Here is a 26927-nt window from a genome sequence, read left to right on the forward strand (position 1 = left end):
TCCAATGCTACGAGCCTTTGGAGATCTTTGTCGAGGTTTGGGCCAAGGAACTCAGCGATCCGCTTCCAGCTTTACTGGACAGAGACGTTGTTTTCTGGATCCTCATAAGTTCGGTTTTTCACCAAAAGGCGATATTCGAGTCTGCCACACGAATAGCAATCCTGCACGGGGCTAGTCCAATGTGGACTTTGACGCTTCCCATAAGTGTCAACATAATTCGTAAGTTTCACGTACACTTTCAAAGTATTCATGGCTAACCGGGAAACAGAAGCAATCAATGATCACCAACAAAAACTAGTCGATCAGATACTTGATATCTTACGACAGTTTGTTCAAAAGTTGGCCAAGGACAACACGAGCTGTACAGACGACTGCAACTCAATGCTACTGGGCGCATTGGTCAAACAGATACCTCACAATTGGCTATGGCCCGAGCATCCCAAGCCATTTAGTGGCATCAGTTTTGACGGGATAAAGCAAGCTATATACCAGCTCAGAGTGCCGGCTTGTCAATCAACATCCTTGCAAGCGGAACAATACGATAACTCCTCTAAAAGATATGTCAAAAAGCACAAGTTACGAGGGTTAGATACGCTCGAGGAGCGCGACGACGGCTACGACTGTCGCCCTAGAAACAGCCTTTTTCCGGAGATCGAAAGACTGGAAACTTTATTTTCCGGTTTACAATTAGAGAATTGGGTGGACAGTCGAAACCCCACTTTGGCAGCGCAAAATTATGACGAAGGTTTGGCACAACGGGTGATTTAGGTATGAGACAATTTTGGCTTGGACAAGGTTGACAAACATTGCCAGACAAGGGATTTGTGATTAAAGGAAAATTAAATGTCGTCCCAACCACCCGGCCTTTTGTTCTTTTGTGACCCTTCTGGCTTATAATTGGTTCGCCGTGACCTTGATTGGAGGTGATAATCAGGGATTTCCGCTTCAACGACTGTTAGGGTCAATCGGTACCAAAGACGTTCACAGAGCACGGGCGTTGTTCGTGGCACTCCATAAGTCTTATGGGAAACAGCGTAGTATTCGTTGGTACTAAGCTGTCAGTTCTGTCTGTCTCTTTATTCTACTGGTGTAGGGCGAGAGGGGAAAGGTTCCCCTTATATATACACGCAGGAGATGATCTCGCGACTCAGTTACCCGGCTTTGTACTCCGGTAATCCCTCCCTTAGGTTATGGGGCGGGAGTGAAGCCGGGCCCGATTGCATCGGCCGGATCAACTATCCTTCCGTTCGCCAAGAGCCGTGTGAGTTATCTGATGGGACTGGCATTTGCTATGAGTTTTGACCATCAAGAGAAATCGCACAGGACCTGGTTCCTCCCTTTGCACAACCGAGAGAAGAGCATTGTACCATCGTCATGCTACCCCAAATTAATTCGTCCCCCCTGTAAGCCCAACCCGTTGTTGAGCGATTAAGCGATTACTACCTATTTGCGAGGCATGACCCGCTTGGATGGTGCCCAGGTCGCTTATGCGGGGTATGAATTCCCCACCGCTTTTGTTAGCAATCTTGGGAATTCCGCTAGCTGGGGAACAGGCTGTAGAAGTTACCCACACCCCCTCCCTGGATTACCAAGTACAACAGCCCTAATAGATTTTTAACAGAGGTCGGGCGGGGCGGTCGAGACAACGAGATCGACTTTCCGTCCGCGCTGGACCGCGCCATTAAGGGCCTCGCCACCCGGGGTCAGTTCTTTGAGTGTGGGCCATACATCTGGCCAAGGGGCTTCCTAAAAGCCTGCCGGGACTGCCATGCCTTCATCGACAAGTATGTGACAAGACAGCGAGCCGGCGCGCAAGCTGCAAACTAGGACTCTCCGCCGCCGCGGACGACGACGACGACAAGAGAACCTGTTAGTTCGCAAGAAAGTTCGCAAGCATTGTCCACATTGCTGCCATCCATTAGGTTGACCGGATGTTCCAAGGTAGCATCCCGGTCATGAAGGTACTCGGCAGCTGGACCTACGCATATCCACGAAGCAGCAAGGGCGAAGAATATTGTAAAGGCCAGTAGGAACGAGGCCGTCGCAAAACGCACCCCTCAAGACTGGTTTATCGAGAGGGCTGCAGCAATTTTAGTCCTGCAGTTGTCGACTTCTATGTTGACCGAACTCACTGTGCAAGCCGCCGGAAGAAAGAAGAAAAATGAGGGACTAAGTTTTCCGTGCGCTCGTAGCTGTACGTGTAGGCCGTTTGACACTTGCAAGGTTCCGCGTTGAACATCAAATTGTTGATTTTGACCTCTTTCAAGTAACGCTGTACCTCTCACACCGTCGTGTCGTCTTGGGCAGCGTTATCGGAGCTGCCACACCTTATTGGCAACACTGACCCCTGTCTGCAAATTGCACAAAGCACGCATCCGACCCGGATGCAAGGTAGCATTCCGGTAGCCAGCAGGCAGCCAGCTACAGCTAAGCCTACCACAAACCGTTTCCATTTTCGTAGCTGGGCATGCGACTTGACGGGGGCCTTGGCATGTAACCCCGCTTGTCTGAACGTACACAGTGGATATACGGACAGCCCTGATGCATATGGCACGTAGGTCTTCCATTTTCGTGGCTAAGAGGAAGCGGGAATTCCGATTTGCGGACCTGGGGTGACAAATTACGGGTTCACGTCGCATGGTTGGCGGGTGGGGCAGGCCAGGCATCCATCGTTGCATCAAACAGCGGTGGTTGATGGCCGTCCACCTGCAAGTTGCACTACGGTGACGCTGCGTTCCACTTTTGGCTTCGCCAACTGAGAGTTGACTTGCCTGTCCAACAACTATTAAAAAGCCCCTTTCATCACCATACAGTTGGTCACACAGTGTGTCCCATGGTGATCGTCTAACGTTTTGGTCCACTTTGATCCATGTCCTTCGCTTCGCAATACAACTCCACTTCCCCATGCCAGTTTTACGCAGCCAGGATTGTGAAATTGGCGAAAAACAAGATCAAGTGTTAGCGAGTGTGCATACCTGTCATGGGTTCGGTACCAATAGGAATCGATTCCTGTGTGATGCCCGAAACCAATTTAACGCCACCAACCACCCATCACAGGTCCCATGCTTGGATAAGTATTTTTAAAATCGTTTAGTACCTACCCTAGGCTGCCTCGTTGGAATCGCATAATATCGCTCACGTGCGATTATTATATTTAGTTTGAATTGTTTGTGAACCAAACTATGGGGAATTTTCTTGGATTAGATGCCCTTCCGAGTCTGCCTAGAACTTGATTTCTACATTAGTGAAACTAATACTGTATCATGCGCTTCCACTCTTCGAGCCTCCAGTCAAGTTACACGCCCTCAGGCCGGCTTCAAGGCTTGGTTGGCTGTTTGCCCCAAGGCAATATTGCTCCACGGTCTTCGGGTGACCAGAGCGGGGTAAGTGGGCTTTTGTTTGGGACCCGGGCCACTTGCGGGCACAGCGTGTCAAAAACGGCGACCGCCTTACACAAATGACTGGTTGCGCAGGGACTAGGGGCCTGCGAACCGTCCAACCCTGTCCGGAAATTGCGGGCCTAGTGTGCGGGACAATGGCAGCCATTTCCAATCCATGCCCAATGTACGCTTATAAAACATGAAGGGTAGTCATCCTCCAAAGACGATTAACTTGCTGCATAACTTCACCAAACTACGTCGAGCGAAAATGGCCCCCCAAACCGTTGCGGTCGTCGAACCATGAGCATTGCCATCTTACAGCAGTGCAAGGAACTCTTACAAAATGGAGACCAGAAGCAAGCAGCTGATATGGCGAGAACAGGGCTGGTAAAGATGGAGGTGGTATTTGGGGAGGAAAATCATCATACACTGAATGTCTTGGCTAATCTCGCTGCAATAATAGCGGAGTCTCCGGTGGTTGATGACTGGAAAGAGGCGGAAGTTCTTGGGCGCCAGGCGCTATCTGTTAGGGAACGGGTTCTACCGCGACACCACACGGATACGTTTCTTTCTTTGCTCAATCTTGCCAGAATTTATCACAAACAGGGTAAATATCAACAAGCCGAAGATCTGTTTCAGCAGGCGCTTGGATATCCTCGACAGGAAGATGATCCGTGGAGGCTTGATTGTATGGCCGGCTTGCTATCAACATACAGACACCTACTTGTTGTTGGCTGGGAATATTCCTATTTTCGAAGAGTAGGGGGCTTAACAATGGTTTGGCGATATTAACCGGCCATAAACCTGTTGCATACCACCCGCTTGTAATAATTCGAATCGTAAGTGCTTTTTGGCATGCAAACCGATAATTTTGGAGAAAAAGCCGCTTTCCAACAACCGTTGAATTGTTGAAGTAGGCCGTAGAAGAGAACCGTCGTCTATATGCTTCCTTAAGTACCGAAAAGACCGCTAAATCCAAAGGTTGGAGTACGTGAGATGTATGTGCCGGTAATTATATTATATATACGTTATTGATAAAGCATTCTAGCATAAATTCCGGTGGGGTATGTGATTTGTGGCCGTCGATAACTAGTAACCTAGCATCTTTGGGGTCGTCGGGATGAGTATTTGGCAAAAACACGGTTTTGAGCCATTCCAAAGCGGTATCGTTATCGGTCTGTTAGGGGGCTAGCCCCTGAGGCTGAATCCGGGGCGGTGCGCTGCCCTGCACGTGACCTCCGCTGCCTATATAGGAGTCCGCACTCTCAACCGCGGAACGCGCACCCTAGATAGTTGAACCCTCCGTAGAATATTAACTCGATTTATCTTGCACCAGAGTCAATACCAGCGCAAGACCCTCACACGGTCCAGCCGTTAGGAGTAGCGGTAAACTCCCAGTTTTTAAATTGATTGGTATTCGAAGGGAACCATTGTTGTTGTACCGATTTACCTTTGAATATAACGAGGGGAGGAAGGTTCCGGCCGGTAGCTGAAATGCATTCCAAAAAAGTAGTCCAAATGCGGCTTCCAGGCTGTTGTTTGATCAAAGCTTTGGTGTTTTGGGATCCGATAACAAGGCCGTTGGATCCTTGGCCTTCCAATATACCGGCCTCATCCATATTCCAACGGTTTTCCGGTTTAATAGGCTTAACTTCGGGGTGGTCTAGCCTTCGCCACCAGTTTCTGATTATTTCAGTGTTAGCTCCATTAACACGCTGAGAATCAATCCGCAAAGGTCTCTGTAACTTAAGGGAAGGATGCCGTGCCAAAAAAACCGTTGATCCAACGCTTTCCGAGCGGTTGAGTAACTCCTGAAGTTAGTAGCACCCGGCTTGCTAACTGACGGAGATCTTCGTGAGTAGGTGGGAGCCCCAAATCAGCTTGGGTACGTACCCAAGTTGATATATGAGCTTCTTGGGTAGCTGATAATCGTTGGGAAGGTTTTTTGGCTTTGGATATCGGCTGGGCGCCTCCTAACCGGCCACGAAGGGTGGTGTATGGAATTCCATATTGGATTGCGGCCTTCCGGATTCCGACGCCGTTAGCGACTTGCATACAAGCCTGTCCGATATCATATTCGCTATATTGCTTTATTTTTACCAAAAGAATGAGAGAGTAAAATTTAGGATCAATTGACAAATATTTGATGGGAGGACAGCTCTTTTATTACGGAGGCCGTGATGTTACAGACGTTGTTTGAAGTGGGCGGAGTTAGGGGGTGGGCGGAGTTCAGGGGGTCCGACTTATTGCATCACTTTAGAAGGTCATATTTTGCAATATGAAAATTCCAAGCACGTCAGGCTAACTATTATGGGTATGCAGATTTGTACCATATACACCGACTATTGGTCTTGCGGCCACAAGAAAGAAGATTGAACAGCAAAATTTTCGAACCCATCCAGATGCTTGAAGACATATAAAGAAGGGACTACTGCAACTACTCCTTGCGGCGGACCTCAATGCACTACACCTCCTTCATCAGTCTAAACTCTTCAACACCGAGAACAAGACGGCCTTGCTGGGGAGTGAAAGTCGCTCAGAACATTGCAAGTAGGAAAGGCGTGTTACAAGATTAGCAACTGTCCAATTTTTGCACCTGGTGTAAAGGACCTGGTGGTAATTACGTGTCAAACTAGCCGGAAAATGCTTCAAATAGCAGCTCGTGGTCTTCCGGCAACATGCCAAATACCATCCCCGTTTTCTCATGAACCTTTGTATCTATCATTGTTGAAAATATATTACGCAGTTCCTGAAAGCTAATTATGGGGCTTGGGGATTTTGTCATGACTTGTAAAATTGGGAACAACTGGTCGTGGATTTTCAGAAGCTCATAACATCTTATAATCCCGCGCAAGAATCTAATCTTTTTACATTTTTTGGACCATGGAAAACAAAGGTGTAGCTTGAGGGCTCCGTAGTATTTGTAGGATGCGTTGTGAGTACCACAAGCTTCCCCGCTGCTGGATCTGAGCCCTTCCTTCCCTGACGATATAATCTATAACAACTATTTACTTCAAGGAGTAATAATACCCATAACCATCACAACCACCCTTGCAGTCTTCGTTGTTCGTCTTCGAGATGAGCTTCCACCCGTTGCACTTCTGGCAAAGAGAGCCCTTCAATTTTCCGGATCCTTTGCACTGCGGACATTTCATCCCGCATTCAGAACATGTTGTCACCCGGTACGCTTCTGGCGAGCCATCAGCATCCGTCGATAGGTTATTCATTGAAAAGTTATTGCTTGAAATGGCGTGCCAAATGTCAGATACAACCGTGGCGCGTTTTGTACTAACTTGTTAGATGGGCCGAACTTACGTGACAAAAGTTGGTATTCTTGATATTTGCCACTGATCGTTCGAGGCAACAATAAATATAATGATATACGTTGGCGAGGGAAATAGAGTAGGTTCTAATGGAAAACTGTCGAGCATATGTTGATGTGTTTTGGCTATTGATACAACAAAGAGTAGAGGAAGTAGGAGGAGAAGTCGCTATATTTATAGATAGTTATCTCACTTATCAGATGCGAATCTTAACTAATTTCGATTGGCAGGAGATCCACATCCTGGTTCATCTTGAAATCATTGGTAGTTTATTCAATTTTGAGCCTGTAAATGCCCATCAACCGACCCAGGGATGTAATGGACCAAAACCGCCGGTTGTGCGATGCTGTCAATATTCCCGGTGTGACTGATGGTTTCACATTCGGGGCAAACGAGCTTGCTCGTATTTTCCTCTCACACACTCGACAACCTGCGCTCGTTCGCCGTTATCCTCCCCGTGTCATATGCACAGGCTGGACTCGTCACCAAATATGCACGGAATCAGGGGGAGCCCACATACACCTACGAGGCGTACGCTTATGGCAGCATTAAGTTAATGCAGTTGTTGAATTCGTACGGGGCTTCGATCGTCAATGTAAAGTCGCCAAAGCTACCAAATACATAATTGATAATGGGAATGCAGGATGTTATCATGACTAAGCTGTAGGAAACCAGCCATGTCACTTGGCAAAATCCTCTTGTGACCGCAGCTGCACCGGGAGGCCTCTGTGATAAATTGTGCCTGTTTTAAGGACATCGACTGGCGAAGGACTAATATTAAAAAACGTTACAATGCCTGGGTACCTCTTATAAGCTATGAGGGTACTTGGAGACACGGGCTCGCCGCCGCAATCTCCCTACTCCCAACAGGTTATCGTTTTCTGGGCATATGATTGGTTCGAGCTACTGACCCTCGCCTTCTAACGGGGAGATTCAAGTAATTAGGGCGAAGAATCGGGGGTGAGGTTGTTGCCAGCTTTGTGAGGGGTGTGTTCTGTGACGGGTTCGTTCTTATTGGCCTTAACCTCCCACGGAGCCTATTGAGAGGATGACTTGGGGAAGCATTCTGACACCCAACTGGGACACTTTTATGTGAATCTGCACCTTATAGGAGTCCTCGCCCTAGTTGCTTCACGAATGCAGTTTAGGTGGACAGAAAGAGGGCATGCAGTCTCCCAGGGGTGTTACCGCTTGTTACCTTTGGGCACTATATAAATATGCGAAAGAACCATGATGGTAATCCAAAACTGGGCCGATATTTAACCAGAGACGAACTCCTCAGCGCCGTGATACCTTTCAAAAGGAACCTAAGCCTTGCACCTTTTTTTCCCGCCATTAACACAGCCGGCCGTCTTACACTTTCAAGTTTCTATCTCCTTTCAACCTCTGAGTTCCTTGACTGCATCATAGGCTCACAACAGCCATTATGAACTCTGCTTCAGAGTTTGCACGACTGCTAAGAGAACCAGCTGCGGCATCTCCGACGCCGACCCGAAGTTGGCTTACGGTACCTAGGACCTGCTCGTCACCCTTTCAGCTGCCAGAACCTGCAACTTTTCGAAGCCGCCATGAAAAGAAATCCGTAACCGAAGCCTTAGGGCTAGGACTGCAAGGACCTTCCGTGCATATAAGCATTCAAATCGTCCCAACAATGCTGCTTGATCAACTCAGCTCAAATGATCGCCTGCCAAGCAAGCATTTCCAACCTGTTAGCCAGGATTGGCTTTTTGCGACAACCCGACAGAAGCTATTTGTCAATCAACGCTTGTTAAAACTCGAATAAACCGTCATCAAAGCAGTTCGCCAACGCCTATTTTTGAAGCTGTAAAACAGTTGGCCAAAGGTATAGAGCAGATTGCGCATCAAAACACTCTTATCCTTGCGGAGAACCGCAGCCTTCGGAAGGCCAACGAAGCGCTTAGCAAAAGGCGCAGGGCCAAAAAACACGCATCCGAGAAGGAGGGTCGTCTACTGTACAAGAGGTTCAAAACTTATTGCAATTGAACAACGCGGATAATCCGGTACAGGAGGAAGAAAGTGAAAATGGGGAGGGAACTAATGCGCGACCGGCGATTAAACGGCGCTGTGGCAATTGCGGGAACACAGGACATAATGCGCGAACCTGTCAGGAGGATGAAGAAGTGTCCGATATATACAGGTCCGATTGCATTCATGTAAGTTAAATAATGCTGGCGTTGCGATTTAAGCTGGAATTGGCGTGGTGCAGGAAAAGTGTCCAGGATGCTGTACTGTCCAGGGTGCTGTACTGTCCAAGGTGCTGTACTGTCCAGGGTACTGTACATCCACGTTATATATAGTTCCGATTGCATTGTAGTTAATTAAGCAACGCTGGCGTTGTAATTGAAGTTGGGAATAAGACCGACCGGAAAAGTGTCCGGGGTACTGTACATCCACGTTAGCAATGTCATGACCCTGGCAGATACCCAAGCCGTTGTAATTGGTGACCTGAATGGCATGGGTACGAAATGCGGGACCCATAGGCCATCATGCCTTGGAAGCAACAGTTTCCAAATGTCACGGCCAAGGTGAGCATAGCACGGAAGCTAGTCTATTGGCATCTATCGACGAAGATTCTACTCTAAGGAGAGGAAAGGAACAAACAAAGTTCTAAGCTTGACGCGTCGCGGATGAAGGGTGTCACCCTGAGATCATCAGACCCTAACCCTGACCCGGGCCAACGACCCACCAGGGTGACACCCTTCATTTTTCTCTCCTTAGAGTAGAATCTTCGTCGATAGATGCCAATAGACTAGCTTCCGTGCTATGCTTACCCTGCCCACGACACATAACTTGGTGTTTCTCTAGCTGTAGAAGGAGCGGTATCCCGGTCGTGCAGTTGTGTGAGCACGCCATTACGTTTTTGCCTAATGTTGTGATAAACTTGGAAGAAGCCCCTTCGCACATGGGTATCTTTCGTCGAGCTCATGATGGCGTTTGCAATCCACTATGGGAAATACGCAATGTTCTGGAGATCCCTACGTATTAATTCGTGCCTGAAGAAAATCACGGGTTGATAAAATTTTGACCCAGTTGCCATACATACTATGTACATTCATTTCAATTCGAGAAGCACGGAAATACTAGTAACAGGTTGGGCAGCAATATGACTCATGATTTCCATGTATCTTCCCCCAGATACCCCGCCTCCACACACAAAAAACGTTGCACCGCAAATGGTATCACACACCAAAATTACTGGTAAATAGCCATTTAAACTCACCTTTTATTATTTCTTTAAATTGTACCCGTCCGAATATTAGAATTGTCACACTGTCTGCGAAATAACGCTTATCCCGGAGACGGTCGCTGGTATGTAAATCCAGACTATGAGCGCCACGTCACACATTCCGTGTGCAACCACTACCCTTTTTCCGCGGCTGGTGCATTTAGGCAACCTGCCGCGTTAGCCAATAAACAAACTACATAATACTGTGTGCTGCAAACAAGACCCACTATCATGACAACTGAGTTTTCGTGGCAACAAAGGCGCTCCACATACCCCACCCACGCCAAAGTTGAGCAATTTTCTGTAGGTTTAGATTCAAAAATCACATGTGCAACCCCACCCATTAGCTATATCAAGACGTCCACCCTCCTTCAAAATTGTCGCCTTCACAACCCCTCCTTTCTAGCTATGAAGCCAAAGGTGTAGATATGGCTCAGCAATTAATCGTGCCTGGTCTGAACGGGCCACTGAGCCAATTAGTTTACGAAGAGAGTTCGCATGTGTAAGTCCTTGAAACTCTTGTAGCACTAACTTAAACTAATTCGATTATAGATACAAGACTCTCATTGACGACAAAGAGCTCGACGACGAAGACGAGAGACTTAAAGAGCACCTGAGCGCTCTCTTTTTGATGATCGACAAATACAACCTACTTGATCTGCTATGCATCCACTCTGCCCATAGCCACTTTCCTCTCCCTGAAGGCACAGTTTTGTACGGAGTCGACGGCAAGTCGCCTATCTGCCGCCGAACAAAGCCCACTCCAATCAAGAATATAGTCGATGAACATGTTCACGGACATATCTTCGTCGTGGTAAACTCAAAGCTTCAAGCCTATGAATTCCAAGAAGGCGATGCTCCGGACTTCTCCTGCCACAACCTAGATCAGTTCCTCGAAGAATACATCGATTTCGTTGAAGTACAAAAGTTGGATAAACTTGCCGGCCTTCAGATGCGGTATGGGAACTTTGAGAGCTCGGAGATGTGGGAGTGCTTCGAGGGCAACGAAAGTATTATGATGGATGCATCGGCCGCAAAATTGAGGGGATACAAACCTGGTCGAGAAACTGGCTGGGTGGGCACCAAAGAGAACGGGCACATTAGGGTGTGTGGGGTTCAACGTCACAACCAAGCGACAGGGAAATGTTACATTGATCAAAACTCGCCATTGCAACTTGTTTCATTGTAATAGGCAGGTAGTAGGTTCTTCAACTAGCTGACTCAAATGGTACCCAAATCGGAAGTATTCAGCAAATGGGGGATCCCCGTTGTGTGGTACCGTGAGCATAATCCACAAGTCATCGTCACCCGTTGCGCGCATCAATGCTTCTGGTCGAACCGCATAGGTCAAACAATTGGGCAAGGAGCTAGAAGTGGCCTCTGGAGTCGGATTGGGGTTGGCATCTTTCAGTAGCGGCGCTGACAGGTCTGTGCTTGGCGGCAATTTCACCTGAGCACTGTGGGAGTCGGCATGCTGATCAGAGTTTAGGGTCGTAGCATTTGAAAAAGATTCTGGAATGTTAAACGTGGATGTCTGGCCTTTTGAAGCCGTGGAAGTCAGGAGATCACGTGCGTGCGAACATCTCAGTTAGCTTCATTGCAATAGCAATAGATAAAACACTACAAACCACGCTTGATTCCTACCAGATGTGCAATTTACAACAGCGCCAATTTTCATTGATGATGTGTCGTCCTGTCGGGTCGGGGACGACAGGATACCGTTTTTTCCCTGTCGACTGCGGTTCAGGGCCGTGGATGCCATCTCAAGATTTGCCGATGGGACAGGCAATGGCTGCGGACGCGGACGTTGAATACCCATGGCATCCGGTGCAACTTGGCTGGTTTGCCACACTAGACTCGATATGGACAAGCGATCGGAGTGTGAAAACTGTTGAGGGTTGCCAGGACCGGAGTGTTCGGGTTCGCGGAAAGGGGCAAGCAGCGGGGCAAGCAACTGACTGGCAGGAGGTAGGATAGGGTTGGTAATGGTCTGTCCAGTTTTTCTATACGAGTTGTAGCCATCGCCTTGCCCGAAGCACAAGGCGTGCTGGAAAATCCAATCAAGAGCCTTTTGTACCTCTTCAGTTAAGTTTTGGGGATGGGCAGCCCGCAGTCTCTCGATCTTTTCCCGCGATAGAACTGAGAAAGCTTCAAAAAGGGCAGCCGCAGTAGTATTTAGTGACGACGACGTGAACACAGGGTGTGACAATGGCTTGTCACTGTCCTGTGATGCAGCTTCTTTCTGCATTGTCTGCTCCTCTCTCTCAGCAGTGATCTGCACTGGAGTGTATTGAAAGGGAGGCGAAATTGGCGTTAAGGATGGCATTGACGACCTCGCAAATTCACGCGACATAGGTAGCGAATATCTAGAGCATGTTGTCGCTTGTGGGGAGATTTCAGGATTGGCCCTATTAAGCGCAGACTAATATTAGCAACCCTGTTGCGGTTTTAGAGTTCCTTCTCACTTACAAGTCAATGGTTACGCCGCCCTTTAGCAATGATGGTGATTCAGGCGGGGATGATGCAGCAAGCACACTGGCCATAGTCATGTTATGGCCCATCGCGAGGTATGGATCCACAGCGGCGTCCACGGAAGACGCAATTGTCGCTAACGGCAGGGCTTGCTTCGAAGCTTTCGGCAGAGCCTTTAAGGCATGACAGGCCGAAACCACCTCTATGCGGGCATCGTCATTGCCATCCCTGGTATTTTTAGATTTGTAATCTAGAGTAGCGGAACTGGCGTCGTCGGTGGGCTCTAGCTCAGACCGTATATATATACGCCACTTAGGTGCGTCGATGATCCAGTCTAGACCTGTCCCGCTCTCGACAGCATTGACAAACCTCTGACGATTCTCAGCAATCTGGTAGGCGAATGCAATGCTGAAGACTCCGCAGTCGACAACGTTGAGCTGTTGGGGAACCGTGATCTGTTTTCGGTGCACAACTCCTTGATAACCGAGATCGCTGAGGTACCAGGTCCAATATGTAAAAGTACGTTCATAGGACCGTGAGGTTGACTCTAAAGGGTCGAGAAAACAGACTACTCGATCCTTTTGGGCCCTATCTCCAGTGTCCGACTTATACATGACCAAGAGGTACCAGTGATCATTTTCGTAGATAGGTATCAGAACAAGGTCCGACTGCAGGGGATCTCCATATTCAGCCTTCCGCTTCCACGAGATGGGCGGCCCAGACTGAAGGAGAAAGTGGCTATTGAAGAAACAAAATCTATGTCGTATGGCCAAAATATGTATGCAAGCATTGATAATGGCATCATTAAGCCGTTCGCCTTCAATAAGTCGATTCAAGGACGATATTGCATCTTTCAGCCAGGTAGATTTCCTCAAGGACGGACTTGACTGAGAGGCGACGTCGGGATGACTCAATTTCTTCTTTTTGAGCGCGGTACGCGTTTCTGAGTTTAACTGCGGCCGTTTGGTTTTATAGCCACCGGTAGATGTATCTTTGTCGATAAAAGTTTCCATTGATTCAAACAACAGCGGCAAGCTCGTGGTTGAGATTGATTGCTCTATAAATGGCGAATCTTGGGGCTGTGGAGAGACAGCGCTTGAGCTTACAAGGCCGACAGTCGAGAAATTGGTTCCAGTGTAGGCGTCGACTTCGCCCTGCTGATCGCCATTCTCATTAATCTTGTCGCCGTCGTCCTCGTCACCAACTGTTATTGATGCTGGTGATGCTGGGCGAAGCGGTGTAGCCAAGGCGCTGGCAAGATCTCCGTCAACAGGGCTCGCTCTCTTCCTCGGTGACGAATCGTGGGACATGGCATGTTGTTTTCCAACTACTTGAGGTGATGCGTTCGTAAGCAAGAGGCGAGCCACGGTGCATTTGGTAGCGCCATCGATGTTGCAATTCGAGGTTGCCGTCAGGGTTTGATTTTCATGGTGGAACAAGGTCGAGCGATAGCTTGGAAGCCTCGTGCGGGTTGTGACTTCTATGCCGCGTATGGATAGTTTTTCCAAGCAATAAAGGAGGAAGTCGCAACTGTTCGTCGCTTGCATCTCAGCCCGGCTGTAGTCAAGCTCGTATGGCACCGAGCTGAATACCGTTTCCGATTATCGTTGAGACCTCGATATCACAATGATCTTTTGGCAATATGGACAGGATTGCCAAGATAGATTGCCAACATGTTAGCAGGCAGGAACCGGACCGGCGCGGTAGGGCTAGGGTGAGGTAAAAGCAAGAAAGATGAAAAATGCAAGCGCCCCATGGTGCACGACAGGAGAAAAATTACAAGTCAAGCTACTAAGTAGTTGGCTGACCCGCTCGCATTGTTGCGATAGATCTTCGCTGAAGCAGCCAAGTGGAACAGTCTGTTGTACTGGAGTGTGTAACCTCGGTGGCTTTACCGTTTTGGGGGTGTATTGCTGTTTCGGCGCAAGCGAGTCGTCCTCCAAAATCACCAAATGGAGGTGGTCGGAAAATAAACCAAATCCACCTGCAACTAAGAAATAAGGAAGTTCTATATCCGGAGCCCGATATTCGCGACCGTAGATATATTGGCCAGCCCAACAATGCCTTTAAACGTTAATAAACTCCCTTTCAGTCGATTGCTGGTCAACCACTTCAAACAAGGCCAAATGGCACCTGCTTTGTTGCTAATAATATAACAATAATGTAAATAATCCCCCTGTTGTTTAATCCCTAAACACCTCTAGCCTCATTTTACCTGTCATCAAGGTCCAAATCCAAAGGCTATTTACGACGCAAATATCGACGAAGCTAAAAACAAGGCTTCCGCCAAAAACAAAACTGTGATACGTCCAGGCCTTATTAGCCGACAAGCTGGCATATAATAGCCCAAGGCAACACGTAAAGCATATTGCTTATTAGATTTTGCAAAAGGTACCATCTTGGTCGCGTGGCTAACAAAATCGTCGCTAGCATGGTAAATATGGCGTAGAAGATGTAACACCAGTCAATTATACGCCACATTATCGCCGTCACGTCTGCAATTTCATTAGAGCCGTTAAGGTATCGGGAAAAAGGACGAACACCAAAATATGTAAAGAACAGACAAACAGGGACCTCGATGGCGAAAACAATGGCGAGGGAAACGAAAGCTGGCCGGGTTAATTTGACGATTATTTGCCTGGTGGCCTTTGGCACAATCTCGTCCGCATTGGTGATGGGAGTCTCCAGATCATCATTTTTGTCCGTAGCGTCTTGTTTACCTAGGAAAAGTCGGGCTTACTTTGGATGCTGGTCTGCTCTTGGGTCGCGTTGCTAAAGGCTACCTACAGGTCAACGCAGCTGGGGGATAAGGCCGTCGTCGAGCGTTTCGGGTCTACATGGTAGCATCCAGCGTACCCCGTCGAGTAGGCAACCACGCAGTTACCTGACCTTGAACGGTAAAACTCTTGATTAACACATCACCCAGTCGCTTCTCGCGCATGCAACAAAGGCTCAGTAGGTTGTATGGTGAGTGAGGCGTTTAGTTCGCTCGCGTTGTAATCCTGCTGCATTCACCAATGTCTGGGAAATGGGGTCTCCCATACCTCAAGTACATATAAATTAGCCCACAAATACCTCCGCCTAATAATTTGCCAGCCCCAGCGCATCGATTGTCGGGGCCCTTGCAATCGTTCCGGGACAATGTCGGTCAAAATAACACAACGCGACGCGATAACCACCATTATTGCCAGCACCGCGATTACCATCGACGTAATCGATATAGCTTTTCGTCCCTTATCAAATCGCAGGCCTATGTTTATCCGCCAATGGCCAGTTCCTTCTGTACCGACATATCCTCGTTCGATCTGCGATCCGCGCGACGCGTATTCCCCCTAACCTAATAATTTTTGGGAATGCAACCGTAGGTTTCCGACATACCTGACAAGCAAACATCTTGGTTAATGGCCCGCAACAGAGCATTTTCCCTAGCCTCTGTATATGAAGGGCCTCCTGCATAATGGTAGCATATTTAATTAAAGAAAAATGATTTTCACTTTACTAATAACGCGTTGTTTGGGCTGTAAGCAATCGACAGAGTGCAACTGTCTCCCTTTCGGCACTGTTTTTAATTGCTGGTTGGCTTTACTTTAGCGTGGCTTTTGCTGGGTGTTGATGTGGTTAACGTGGTTTGCCTCCACATTCACGAAAAAAAGGGTGATTAATAACAACGAGCAATAATTTAACAGCCTTGCGAATGGGCGATCCAGCTATAAACTAGTATTAAAAATGTAAAAGGCTCTGTTAATAAGGTCAGGATCGAGGTATTTGCCAGAGCTGTGTGGGATACAAGACTCCAAGACTCGTACTTTTGGAAGATGTTGGGGGCAGTTGACCGTACTGGGTTTGTTTATGCAGTTTTTCAGGTGGTTATAATACGTTTATACAGCCTTTAAAACATACAAACCATTCTGCGCCATTTACCCCTATTCGACTTAAAACCGCGTCCATCACGATGCAGGAGGCCCTCCATCACCGGGCACACTATCTATGCGGAGTCTAACGTCACATGGTGATGCGTGACGTAATGAAATAGAGATTGACCGACCATAATCTGTTGTTAATGAGATGCCGATGAGTTACACTAAAGCGTCCAACGCCGCCTACATTTTATGTTTCGCATCTTACCATAATCCAAAATAACTTTACACAGGCAAGCAGCTTAAACAAGTAGAACCGAAACCGATCCTCCTTTTTTCCTGGTCCGTCAACATGACTGTCAAATGTAGTCACTGTAATCGGAACTTCCGCACTGACGACGCTCTGCAGCAGCACATTCGAGATTCGCATAAACCTACTCAGTTGCCTAACTGCCAGATTTGTAGCCGGACTTTCAACGATAACGACGCTCTTGAGCAACATCTGAAACAATCAAGAGTTCATAAATCTCAGTCCCAAAATGTACGCACTCGAATACCCACCGAAAGCAAAAACGCGTCTGCGGACAGTGAAGCGGGAGTGGCAGATCAGATGAAACTTCTTCAACCCAGCCCGGCGGTCAACGAGATGGCGGAGATTATAGTCGTGCCTCTGCTCACCGAGCATGTGCGCAAACGGGCGGCCGATCTAGCTGGGCCAGCGTCGGTTCCATTTACGCAGTATGGCCTGCTCGGAGGTATTATCTCTGATGGCTGGGGGCCCGAGGCGCCTGCTGACTCACGCATTTTCTATAACATTGCGGCACCATCGAGCGTCTTTATATGTGGTAGTCAAGGGTCCAGAAAGAGCCACACTCTCTCTTGCCTGCTCGAAAATTGCCTGATACAGTCGTGCGCGAATGTCTTGCCGCGGCCGCTCACCGGAATCCTTTTCCATTATGATACTTTCATGTCGGATAATGGAGGCGAGCCTTGTGAGGCCGCCTATCTGGCCTCCAACCGGCGAGTCAAAGTCAGGATTCTTTGTGCACCTACGAACATTAGAACGATCCAGGTGGGCCAACACATGATATAAACTTTGAACGGGCGAGTCGTCAGAGCTGATTAGCGATTCAATAGAGGGTGTATTCGAAAATCTCAAACGTGGCAGTTGAACCCCTTCGACTTAACGAACGCGACCTCAATACAACGCGTATGATGTCATTGATGGCGGTAAACAATTCAAAGGGAATTCCACTATATTTACATGTCATCCTGCGCATTCTGCGGGATTTGAGAATTGAGCAGCAGGAGCAGTCCGACACCGCAGATGGATGCATTCCCCCCTTCCAATATGCAAAATTCAAAAGGTGCCTCGAGAAGGAATGCATGGCCGAGAGCCAGCTCGCGCCGCTGAAGCAACGTCTCGACACTCTCGAAAGCTTTATGGTTAGCAAGCAGGTTTATGCGTTTGACTCGGACACAAAGAATAGTGGTACTCCTGCCAAAAGAATAAAGGCTCGCGAAAACGAGCAAGGAACGGATTGGACACCAGAGGTACGCTCATTAAATTTTCTTTGTCCATCGGCATGTGGCCGAAACACATACTGACAATTTCGAAAAACAAGGCTGGCAAGTTGACGATTGTCGACCTATCATGCCCCTGCGTGCAGGCGCAAACCGCCTGCTCACTTTTCAACATTTGCCTTAGCCTCTTCCTAGAGCAGGAAAGCAAAATCGGCCGTGTTGTGGCCCTGGACGAGGCCCACAAATTTATGGGCGGCGGCACCGAGGGCGCCGAATCGCCAGACTCACGCAACCTGACCGAAAGCCTGCTGCAAACCGTCCGCCTCCAGCGCCACCAGGCTTGCAGGATCTTTATCTCGACGCAGGAACCCAATATCTCACCTAACCTGCTAGACCTGTGCTCTGTAACAATAGTGCACCGCTTTACGTCGCCCGCGTGGCTGCGGGTGCTTAAGCAGCACCTGGCGGGTGTTAGCTCGTCATCGCTGATCCATGAAAAGACGTTTTCCGGCGGCGGCGGCGGGGAGGACGATGGCGACGGCATTGTTCCTATCAGGCTTCGTGGCGCTTCTAGTGCCTCGCCTCATATCGACCCATCTGCCGAGGTTTTTTCGCACATAGTCAAATTGCGTGTCGGTGAGGCGCTGGTGTTTGCCCCCAGTGCTGCGATTGGATTCCAACCTCAGGGTGGCGGGAGAGAGGGCTTGGTATTTCGCAAGTTGGGCAGTGGGATTCTCAAGATGAGGACTCGAAGTCGCCTTACTGTCGATGGTGGCCAGAGTATTATGGCAGACTGATATTACGATCGAAGTATCGGTACATCTTTCGAAGGTGGTGGACAATGGATTGAAGCACCTGAGCGTTTTAATGAGGGTTTCAATGACTGAGGATAACGTAAGTTATGATTGAGTCCAAGGCGAATTATTAGTAGGTTGGAAGCTGCCAAGTAATACCGGATCACTTTCTGATTAGAATAATAATGACTATCGAGCTGATATGCTTTTGCAACTCCAATTAAAATAGCAGGCTTTATTGGCGACGCGGTGTTTGTCCAACTAAACAGTAAAGTATCGTTTTCTCACAGGAGAGGCTTTTTTATTAATAGCCACGACTTTTCCAGCTTCTTATTAATCCCAATGTATAGTGGTGAAAGGTTTCCTTTCCACATCTATGTCTCTCTCCTTAACATCGTCAACAGCTTCGAGGATTGCATACCCTTGAGACGTTGGACCCAGGAGAAGACGTCATCCTCTCCGTCCATACTCCAACATGCGGCGGAGAAGTAGAGCTAAAGAACAAGTCAAGTTTTCTGCACCAATGAAAAAGCAGGGGGTTCAAGCTAAGACAATCTATAACATCGCCACTGCATTTTGAAAGATGCCACGGCTCTCCTCAAGCTTGGATATACGGTCTAATAAAAACTTGCGCTGGTGATGTATTGCAGAACTCTCCAGGGCAACGGACTTGACTTCAGTGTCGTCCATAGCTGCCACGACTAGGGGGGAGAAAACGTGTTCAAGACCCCGAAGCATGTGGCGCTCGATCACCTGATTGGTGACATTGGCAACAAAAACCTTCAGCTGGACCTTTTTATGCCACAAAAATTAGTAACGCTGTTTCATCATTAGAGTGTCTTTTTGGGCCATAAAAAATAATCATGGAGGAAAAAAATACCTTGTAAATCGCGCGCAGACATTCCAGGGCCTCCTCGCAGCTAACCTTCTCCATATCGACGCTAGACTCGCTGGTGGTTTTGGATAGTGTCCCAACAACTAGTTCCAAATCAAACTTGTCGTAATGTGAGCCTCGGCTGCAGTTCATGCTGGACCGGTGTTCAAGTAGGGCAGGGTTGATAGCATTAAGCTGCTTCCGTAGCTTGTCTTCACGGGTCTTGTGGAGGTTTTCCGTATAGTAGTGGTTGTAGTCGATCGGAAAGCCTTTCAAATCCTCTATTAACTTCCACAGCTCCTCTCGAGCTTTCAATTTACGCTGTTCAAGGCGGTCTTTAACTTGGAAAGACCTAGTCCAGTCGCATTAGTGTTCAGGAATGCAGCAAGTATTTTGCGGCACCACACTCACCATATTCGAGAAGAAACATCCTTAGCTCCCCTCTCCTTGAGGAGGATATCATAAAACTGCTCGCAGAGGTAACTAACCAGGTCGATGTGGGACTCGGCGAACTTGGCCCATGGCTGAGACTGCTCCCAAAAAAGCTCAGCTATTACTTTTGGATTGAAGCTCCCAAACAACTCAGTTCCTCGCGAGCGCTGTATAAGTCGTTTCACCCATTCTGTTGCCTTGCTTTTAGAAAGCTTCTTTGGCACTGGGGTGACAATCTTGGCTTGTCCAGGTGTTTCACCTTCCACACTGATTTCCGAGACCGATTCGGTGTGCAAAATTGCAGGAATTTGGTATTTATGTCCTCTCGTCCAGATACCTTCTGAGAATTGGCTGTTGCAGTGCTGAATGGCTGCACGAAGTCGAGCGATGGTGCTCTTATTTTTCAGGTTGAACGCATTTTCCCCGCCTGATCTGAAAAACTCGTGCTCATAGTGCCCGTTCAAAGCTGCCTTGCAGATTTCATGGCAGTCCATGCTTAGCTGCGTCAGGTATGTTCGGCAATCCAAAGCAGTGGATCGTGAATCCCCGAGAGGCTCAAGTTCATTTACAGATGATTCTAGGGCCACTTCGAGATCTCCCATTAGGCGTGGAAGCTCGTTTTTCACATGATCGTAGAGTAGGTGGCTGAGTCGTATGCGCAGTGCGTCCACACCACACGTTTCTTGTGACAAGGTTCTGAAATTTGAGGTGCGGAAAAAGTTCATCTCTGACACGTTGCGCTCCTCATATGAGAAGTTTCGTTCGTCAAACTTTCGATTTTTGATGACATGCCAACCGAGCTGAAAGAAAACGTCCTCGTTGCGGGCGAGCTCAAGAAACTTCTTTTCGGAGCCAGATCCGGCTTCGAGTTTGTCGGGCTTTGTGATCACACCAAGTGTTCGCTCGCCAAGGGGGTCAAACTTGCGAACTTGTTGAAGGATTCCTTGATTGGCCGCGTCATTAGTAGCCGAAACGACCGCGAGGCAAATGGTGCGAGGTTGGGAGATGTAATAATCAGTAATATCTTTCACTATCTCAACGTCATTGTCTGAAACACCCTTGGTAGAGGTCTGAATCAGACCTGGGATATCAACCAGGGTTAGCTGAGGACGATCCGGGCCATCAATGTCAATGCTGAGTGTATCTTTGGCAAAAGCGCTGGTGGACGATGCGTCATCAGATCCTGAAATCCCCATCACCGTCATGGCTGCATCAATGACAATGGGCAAATCAGCAAAGGTAGTGATAGATTGGGAAAAGGCTTTTATGTTTTCTTTTTCATGCTCAGGGCGCTTGTTGTCTGGAACAATCTTGACAGTGATCTTGTCGACGGTCTCGCGGCGGAGACTGATTTCAGTGGCGAACCTGGTGCAAAGGTTGTCGTTTCTGGGGAAAGGAATCTCAGTCAGAGCTTCCAGCACGGAGCTCTTCCCAGCAGACTGATCTCCACAGACGACGATCTGAGGCAGAGACAGGATACTGTCAAGACCACATTTTCGCACGTGACTGATAGTGTCGAGAAGAACTCGCTGTTCGGTTGTCTGGAACTCTTCCAAAGTGGATCCGTGAAGTAATCTGTCAAAAGGCGGGCAATCGTCGTGAGCGCCCATGTCGTCGGCCAATGAAGACTGTTAGAATTAAGAAACGAATTTGATGGGTTCAACGGGGGATGGGATGACAACATTCGAGAAAGAAATCAAAAAGACTGACAGCAAGAATACTGTCTTTGCTTGAGGTCACAAATGGTTGTCGAAGGCCATATATCGTGTTGTAAAATGAAAATTTTACGCTGCTTGACCTCTAGATTTTTTATCTTTTGCCGTTGAACATAAGCAAAGATCCTCAATCCTTTTTTGTATGCATGATTTGCCCCAAAATACGCCCTATAATGCGTAAACGGCCAAAACAACTGGCTGTCAAAACGTGAAATTAGTTTTACTGTGTTTGATTAGCGCTTATTTTCGTTGGGCATGTTGCTACCGATACCATTTTCATTATTATTATATGTCGCCAACAATTAGAGGAGAAACTTTGTGCAACAGAAATAACGCCACGCTTCTGCAACATCGTAACTATCGGTTTCCGTATCGGCGCTCCACTACCCTTCCCCCGGCAATATCGGATGCCATTCATTCTTGGGTTGCAGGACTTATAGCCAGCCAGCATGCCACGTTTAAAGCAGACGGGATATTTAGATTAGCCGGCCTATCTGAATTCATTAATAAAATAAGTAAAGTTTCCCGTAAAGTTAGCGTTTCTCAATTATACAGGAGGCCCTCCATTTGTGTGCCGTCCTTTACGCCAGGTTAACCACATTTCATCGTTCAATGCCAACAAAGTCTAGCAAAAAAGAAAAAAAGAAATTTTTCCATCGCCTTTTAAGCCGGTAGAAAAATCCAGCCTTTTTCACACCTCACCATTTTTTCGCCCGACCAAATACCAAAATATTAGAGAATATATCAGGGAATAATTATGTTAGGCCAGCCCGCAATTTAAGCGGTTTAGGGTGAACAATATTATATAACGTTGCGTACCCCATTTCGGGCTCCCCCAACTTCTGGCATTTAAAAATAATTGTACAGCCACGTTCACCTTTCATGTTTTTTTTATAAATATCTCGACCAATTTTTCACTTTGGCATTCAATTTTTTTTAATCTTAATTCTCCATTTTCCAATGGAGCAATATACCAAAAAACAGCTTACTTCTGCCATTAAAAACGTTAATAATGGCGAATCAATTGTAAAAACCTCCCGAAAATGGGGTATAAGGTTGGGCTCCACATCTCCGACCCCCCTAAAGTCCGGCCCCCTTGAAAAATGTAACGACGAAATACCCCTTTTATAAATCGATTTCAATATAAAACTATCAACGCACAATAATACAATCATTATTAGGCTCTCCCGGTTCGTTAACCTCTTCTCCATCGTTCAAATCTTCCAAACAATCCCTATTATTTTCCTGCGCTTTATAAACGTTTTTTTTTGCTGACCAAAAGCTCGTTGGGATCCGGAATCACCCTTTTCCTTTTGACCGGCCGTACCGCCTCCAATTTTGCTTTTAACAAACTGATTTTTTGCTGAGCTTCGGCCAATAAAGTATCCTTGGTTTCAAAGCTTTTTTGGGCTTTTGCAAACAAAAGCCGTGAAGTGGCGTTACTTTTTTCGGACCGGGAAATTTCCTGTAGTTGAAGTCGAATATCTCGGGTCGTTTTAGGGGTTTTCCAAATAAGTAAAGACTGGTCGTTAATTTTTTGGGTTGCATTTTCCGGTGTTTATTCCCTTTGGAAGCCGTTGTTTTTACCTTTTTCGACGTTGGCGTTGCTATTTTTTAATAAAAAAGGGTTTAAAAGTGGTTTTGCCAAGTTCACCGGCCATAACCCCGTCGTACGCCAACCAGATTAAATGGTTTTTGCTATAAATGCTTTTAATCTGGCTTTTCGATAGCAAAGTAGAAAGTTTCGTTTCCCAACAACCGTTGAACAGCAAAACTGGTTTACAAATCCCAGTTGACGTCGATAAGCTTCCTTTAACGGCCCAAAAACCGATAAATCCAACGGTTGAAGAACATGCGACGAATGAGGAGGTAAATATAAAAGCTGAATATTATTTTGGAGGCAAACAAGCATAAACTCGTCGGTGGCGTGTGATCCGTGGCCGTCGAGAACTAATAAACGCTTTTTAGGAGTTAAAGGTTGGGTATTTGGAATAAACACCTTTTTTAACCATTCGATACCTGTTTCATTATTTGTCCACCCGTTTTCGGTTGCATGAAATTGCCAAGTATCGAAAGGATTTAAATCAGCTGGAAACCATTGTTGCTGTACGTTTTTCCCCTTCAATATAACGAGGGGAGGTATAACAGCCCCCGTGGCTGATATACATTCGATTATGCTCGTCCAGCCCCGCGTTCCAGGCTTTTTTCGCTGTAATGGCCGGATTTTATTACGCCCTAACACCAGGCCATTAGATCCTTTGCCTTCCATTATACCTGTTTCGTCCATATTCCAACGGTTGGCCGGTTTTATAGTATCGACAACGGGATTTTTCAAATAGGACCACCAAGATTTAATTACCTCGGTTGTAGCCCCATTAACCCGGGCATTTTCTATTCGCCGGGGCCTTTGGGTTTTCAAAATTGGATATCGGGTTATAAAACGGTTAACCCAATGTTTCCCAAGGCTTTTTTTTTCTCCGGCGGCCTGAAGAATTCGTTCCGCAAAATAGCGTAATTCTTAATGCGTTGGCGGAAGGCCTAACGCGGCCTGCGCGAATACCCAATCTGCCAAATAGGTTTCCTGCTCCTGTGAAAGCCTTTAACAAAATCTTTTCGCTTGTTGAATTGATTGGGCCCCCTTTAAACGATCGTGAAGGGTACTCCGAGGAATACCCCATTTTTGCGAGGTTTTGTGAACTGATTTGCCATTTCTTATCTCAGAAATGGCAGCAAGAAGCTGATTTTCAGTGTACTGTTTCATTGGAAAGTTTGGAGCAAAAGTTTTTGAAAATCAAGTTCTAAAGTGAGAAATTCGTTTAAATATTTATAAAATAAAACAAAGGGTTGATATGGCTAAGTAGGTATTTTTAGGGGCCGGACTTTAAGGGGGTCGGAGATGTGGAACCCAACGTTACCTCACACCACAACACATGCAGGAGGCGGCCTGCCGCCATTTATTCCTTGAGGTCTGGGAAACGTGTGGATAGCAATGCTGATTTGTTGACGACTGGATCAAAAATAATTTCGGGAATGTATCAGCTATTTGCAGGCAGAGATATTTGGAAGGCCGCCAAGACAGAGTAACCGGTTCAATACGAATACTATCAAATTTCGCCTAGTTCGGAACGCCCGATTACGTTAATTGAGTCCGCGCCGACACATTGCAGCGACGGGACTTCGTGATCAAAGGCCGAATCAAAAAGGCCCCTCGTTTGTAGTCAAGGAAGCAAAGGCCAAAAGGCAATTCATCTCCTAGGCTTGTCTCTGGCCGATGCGAGACATCCAGTCTTCACACCCTGCTCTCTCGGGAAATTTCGGAGTATTATGTCATTTTAAAAACTGGCACTGGAGCGAGCTTATTGCTCTGAGCTTGTCCAAACGAAAAGGGATTTGGCACGCACAAAATACGCAGAACAAATAGCCAAACAACGAAGGGCTGGTAGAAATTTCTGACACACAAGACTCGATATCGGTTTATCTCTCGTCATCGCCCATTTCTGTTTTGTTTTGTTACTATGTCTTGAGACGCAGGCCTAGAATGTACTCAGCGTACCACGGCCAATGCCTTTCCTCCACGTACCTTGCCAGCCGGCGGACACACCAAATAATCCTATAGATGCCGAGCAGATTGCTGGTGCTACCAACAGTAGATTCAGTCCACAGTACTGTCCGGCCGCCATCGCAGTGCTCTCGAGTCGTGGCTGCGAATTTCCAGTCGTGGCCGACAATTATCAGTGCCGGGAGAAACACTAAGTCAGGTGTGGTAGGAGGTATCGAGGTCTGGCTAGGTGTGGTAATTCCGGCAATATTCGGGTCCATGACCCCGACCACCGCCGCTCCTTGAACTGTCTCGTCTTCCACATCCATAGCGGCCAATGACTGCCGTGAATGCTGTGGAATCTGTAGTTTATGCTTTTGTTCCTGCCGTTGCCATTCGAGCAACCTCCACTGTGCGGCCTGCCAGACCCCCACCTGCAGCTCAGCCTTTTCGCCTGACTCGCCGGGTCTTTTGGTTTCGACGCTGAGGGCGATGGGCCATTTGTTTAGGGGGCCAAAATCGGTATGATTGATTGATGTTCCGGGCGTCCTGCGCCGCAGTATCTCGATGATTTGTGCCGGTGTCTTCCATGTGCCAGTCCTATTGGCCGCCTCCATCGCCGGCTCGTCAAAAGCGGACGCTCCGTTAATTATAAAACAGTAATCGACCTTTTTTCCCGACGAAGAAGACCTCGGGAGGATTTCGGGAGTGATTCTTGCGGTTGTGCTAAGCAGTATTGGCCACGCAAAAGGTTAGCAACAAAATTGAGTTGGGTGGAGAATACGTGAAAAGGTCCTACCAAGGCTCGAAATCAACAAATCCATCGGCTGGAAGCGCCAGGCGTAGCAGCCGGTAATGTACAGCTTGGTTCCACCCATTTTCGTCATGTTTGCGTTCTTGACAGCGCAAAGCGGCGAGGAGCAACTCGCAGACTTTAGCAGCGGGGATGTCGGTGATCAAGTCTGCCGTCGTGTCTTCTGCTGCGCCCGTAAATGCGGAATCAGGTATGCGATACCCCAACGCACGCCTCTCCTTTGCCTCCTCCTCCGCGTATTTCAGCTCCTGCCTAAGCGACGCGTGCAGCACTGGGGTATCACCACTTGCAACCTTTTCGAGCTCGGACACAAGCGAGAACAGCTCGTCCGGTAGTCTGCCATTAGACAGTGACCGCACCTGAATGGCTTCCTCTGGCTCCACCTCCAATTCTGCCTGCCTTTTGCGGGGGCTGCTGCTGCGCTTGCTTGTTCTTGATGATGTAGAATAACCGAGAGACACATTACTTCGGAGAGTCGAGGCGGTGGGACGGGGCGTCTGTTCGCCCTCATCAAATTCGGCTTGTCGAATCGGAAAATTTCGCTGTCGCTTCGTCGGCGGTGTGTTCATAATTGAGATGGGCGGCACATTGCCAGGACCGATTTTAGTCGAGGGCGGCGTCGGCGGATCAATTGGTCGAGTGCGCAGATAGCTGAAGCGTTTGCGTTTGAGGGCTTTCACAGGAACCCCCTGGATCCAGTCAGAGATGTGGTCATTGTACATTGTAGGATTGACGACAAACAATGCTTTGTGGCAGATGAATGGTAAACAATGCTTTGTTTTGATTTGCGCCATGGTTGTTGGTCAGCCGAAGGGCACTAGTCGCTAGTCCGAGGTTTACCCGAGGGTGTATGGGCCTAGGATTCATTTGGCGGTCTACAAGGTGGGTCATCTCCCATGAGATGTAACAAACGCATGTTTGATAAGTTCAGAAAACTAATACTTCACAAGCTACAAT

General features: G+C 47.7%; 7 protein-coding genes across 7 annotated transcripts; 3 read left to right on the top strand and 4 right to left on the bottom strand.

The window, feature by feature from the left end:
• Positions 1 to 1456: 1456 nt before the first annotated feature.
• Positions 1457 to 1827, top strand: PgNI_12230 (uncharacterized protein; the record flags this gene model as incomplete). Its single annotated transcript, XM_031132184.1, has 2 exons — positions 1457 to 1494; positions 1611 to 1827. The coding sequence occupies 2 exons, from the start codon at positions 1457 to 1459 to the stop codon at positions 1825 to 1827; spliced, it is 255 nt and encodes an 84-aa protein (XP_030976146.1).
• Positions 1828 to 10378: 8551 nt separating this feature from the next.
• PgNI_12231 (uncharacterized protein) lies at positions 10379 to 11296 on the top strand (the record flags this gene model as incomplete). The annotated part of the gene is made up of 3 exons (XM_031132185.1): positions 10379 to 10452; positions 10503 to 11055; positions 11195 to 11296. 3 exons carry the CDS (start codon positions 10379 to 10381, stop codon positions 11294 to 11296), a joined length of 729 nt encoding a protein of 242 aa, XP_030976145.1.
• Positions 11297 to 12415: 1119 nt separating this feature from the next.
• Positions 12416 to 13732, bottom strand: PgNI_12232 (uncharacterized protein; the record flags this gene model as incomplete). The annotated part of the gene is made up of 2 exons (XM_031132186.1): positions 12416 to 13144; positions 13529 to 13732. The coding sequence occupies 2 exons, from the start codon at positions 13730 to 13732 to the stop codon at positions 12416 to 12418; spliced, it is 933 nt and encodes a 310-aa protein (XP_030976144.1).
• Positions 13733 to 14588: 856 nt separating this feature from the next.
• PgNI_12233 (uncharacterized protein) lies at positions 14589 to 15029 on the bottom strand (the record flags this gene model as incomplete). The annotated part of the gene is made up of 1 exon (XM_031132187.1): positions 14589 to 15029. A coding segment is annotated over one exon (288 nt), but the record flags the coding sequence as incomplete, so codon positions are not given.
• A 1602-nt stretch (positions 15030 to 16631) lies between these two features.
• Positions 16632 to 18600, top strand: PgNI_12234 (uncharacterized protein; the record flags this gene model as incomplete). The annotated part of the gene is made up of 3 exons (XM_031132188.1): positions 16632 to 17351; positions 17417 to 17833; positions 17905 to 18600. The coding sequence occupies 3 exons, from the start codon at positions 16632 to 16634 to the stop codon at positions 18598 to 18600; spliced, it is 1833 nt and encodes a 610-aa protein (XP_030976149.1).
• A 489-nt stretch (positions 18601 to 19089) lies between these two features.
• PgNI_12235 (uncharacterized protein) lies at positions 19090 to 21560 on the bottom strand. Its single transcript, XM_031132189.1, has 3 exons — positions 19883 to 21560; positions 19478 to 19823; positions 19090 to 19389 (listed from the first exon to the last, which is right to left on the bottom strand). Exons 1-3 carry the CDS (start codon positions 21511 to 21513, stop codon positions 19153 to 19155), a joined length of 2214 nt encoding a protein of 737 aa, XP_030976148.1. The 5' UTR covers positions 21514 to 21560; the 3' UTR covers positions 19090 to 19152.
• A 3571-nt stretch (positions 21561 to 25131) lies between these two features.
• PgNI_12236 (uncharacterized protein) lies at positions 25132 to 26764 on the bottom strand (the record flags this gene model as incomplete). Its single annotated transcript, XM_031132190.1, has 2 exons — positions 25132 to 25882; positions 25956 to 26764. 2 exons carry the CDS (start codon positions 26762 to 26764, stop codon positions 25132 to 25134), a joined length of 1560 nt encoding a protein of 519 aa, XP_030976147.1.
• Positions 26765 to 26927: the final 163 nt, after the last annotated feature.

This window comes from Pyricularia grisea (assembly GCF_004355905.1).
Source record: "Pyricularia grisea strain NI907 chromosome Unknown Pyricularia_grisea_NI907_Scaffold_11, whole genome shotgun sequence".
Lineage (NCBI taxonomy): Eukaryota > Fungi > Ascomycota > Sordariomycetes > Magnaporthales > Pyriculariaceae > Pyricularia > Pyricularia grisea.

What these genes read in the sequence shown, in the direction of transcription:
- PgNI_12235 (XM_031132189.1), bottom strand. Translation starts at nt 21,513, where the DNA reads ATGGGCGCTCACGACGATTGCCCGCCTTTTGACAGATTACTTCACGGA. An exon ending in GATGTTTCTTCTCGAATATG is followed by an intron (nt 19,824 to 19,882) that starts GTGAGTGTGGTG and finishes CGACTGGACTAG; the next exon opens with GTCTTTCCAAGTTAAAGACC. An exon ending in GTCTGCGCGCGATTTACAAG is followed by an intron (nt 19,390 to 19,477) that starts GTATTTTTTTCC and finishes TGGCATAAAAAG; the next exon opens with GTCCAGCTGAAGGTTTTTGT.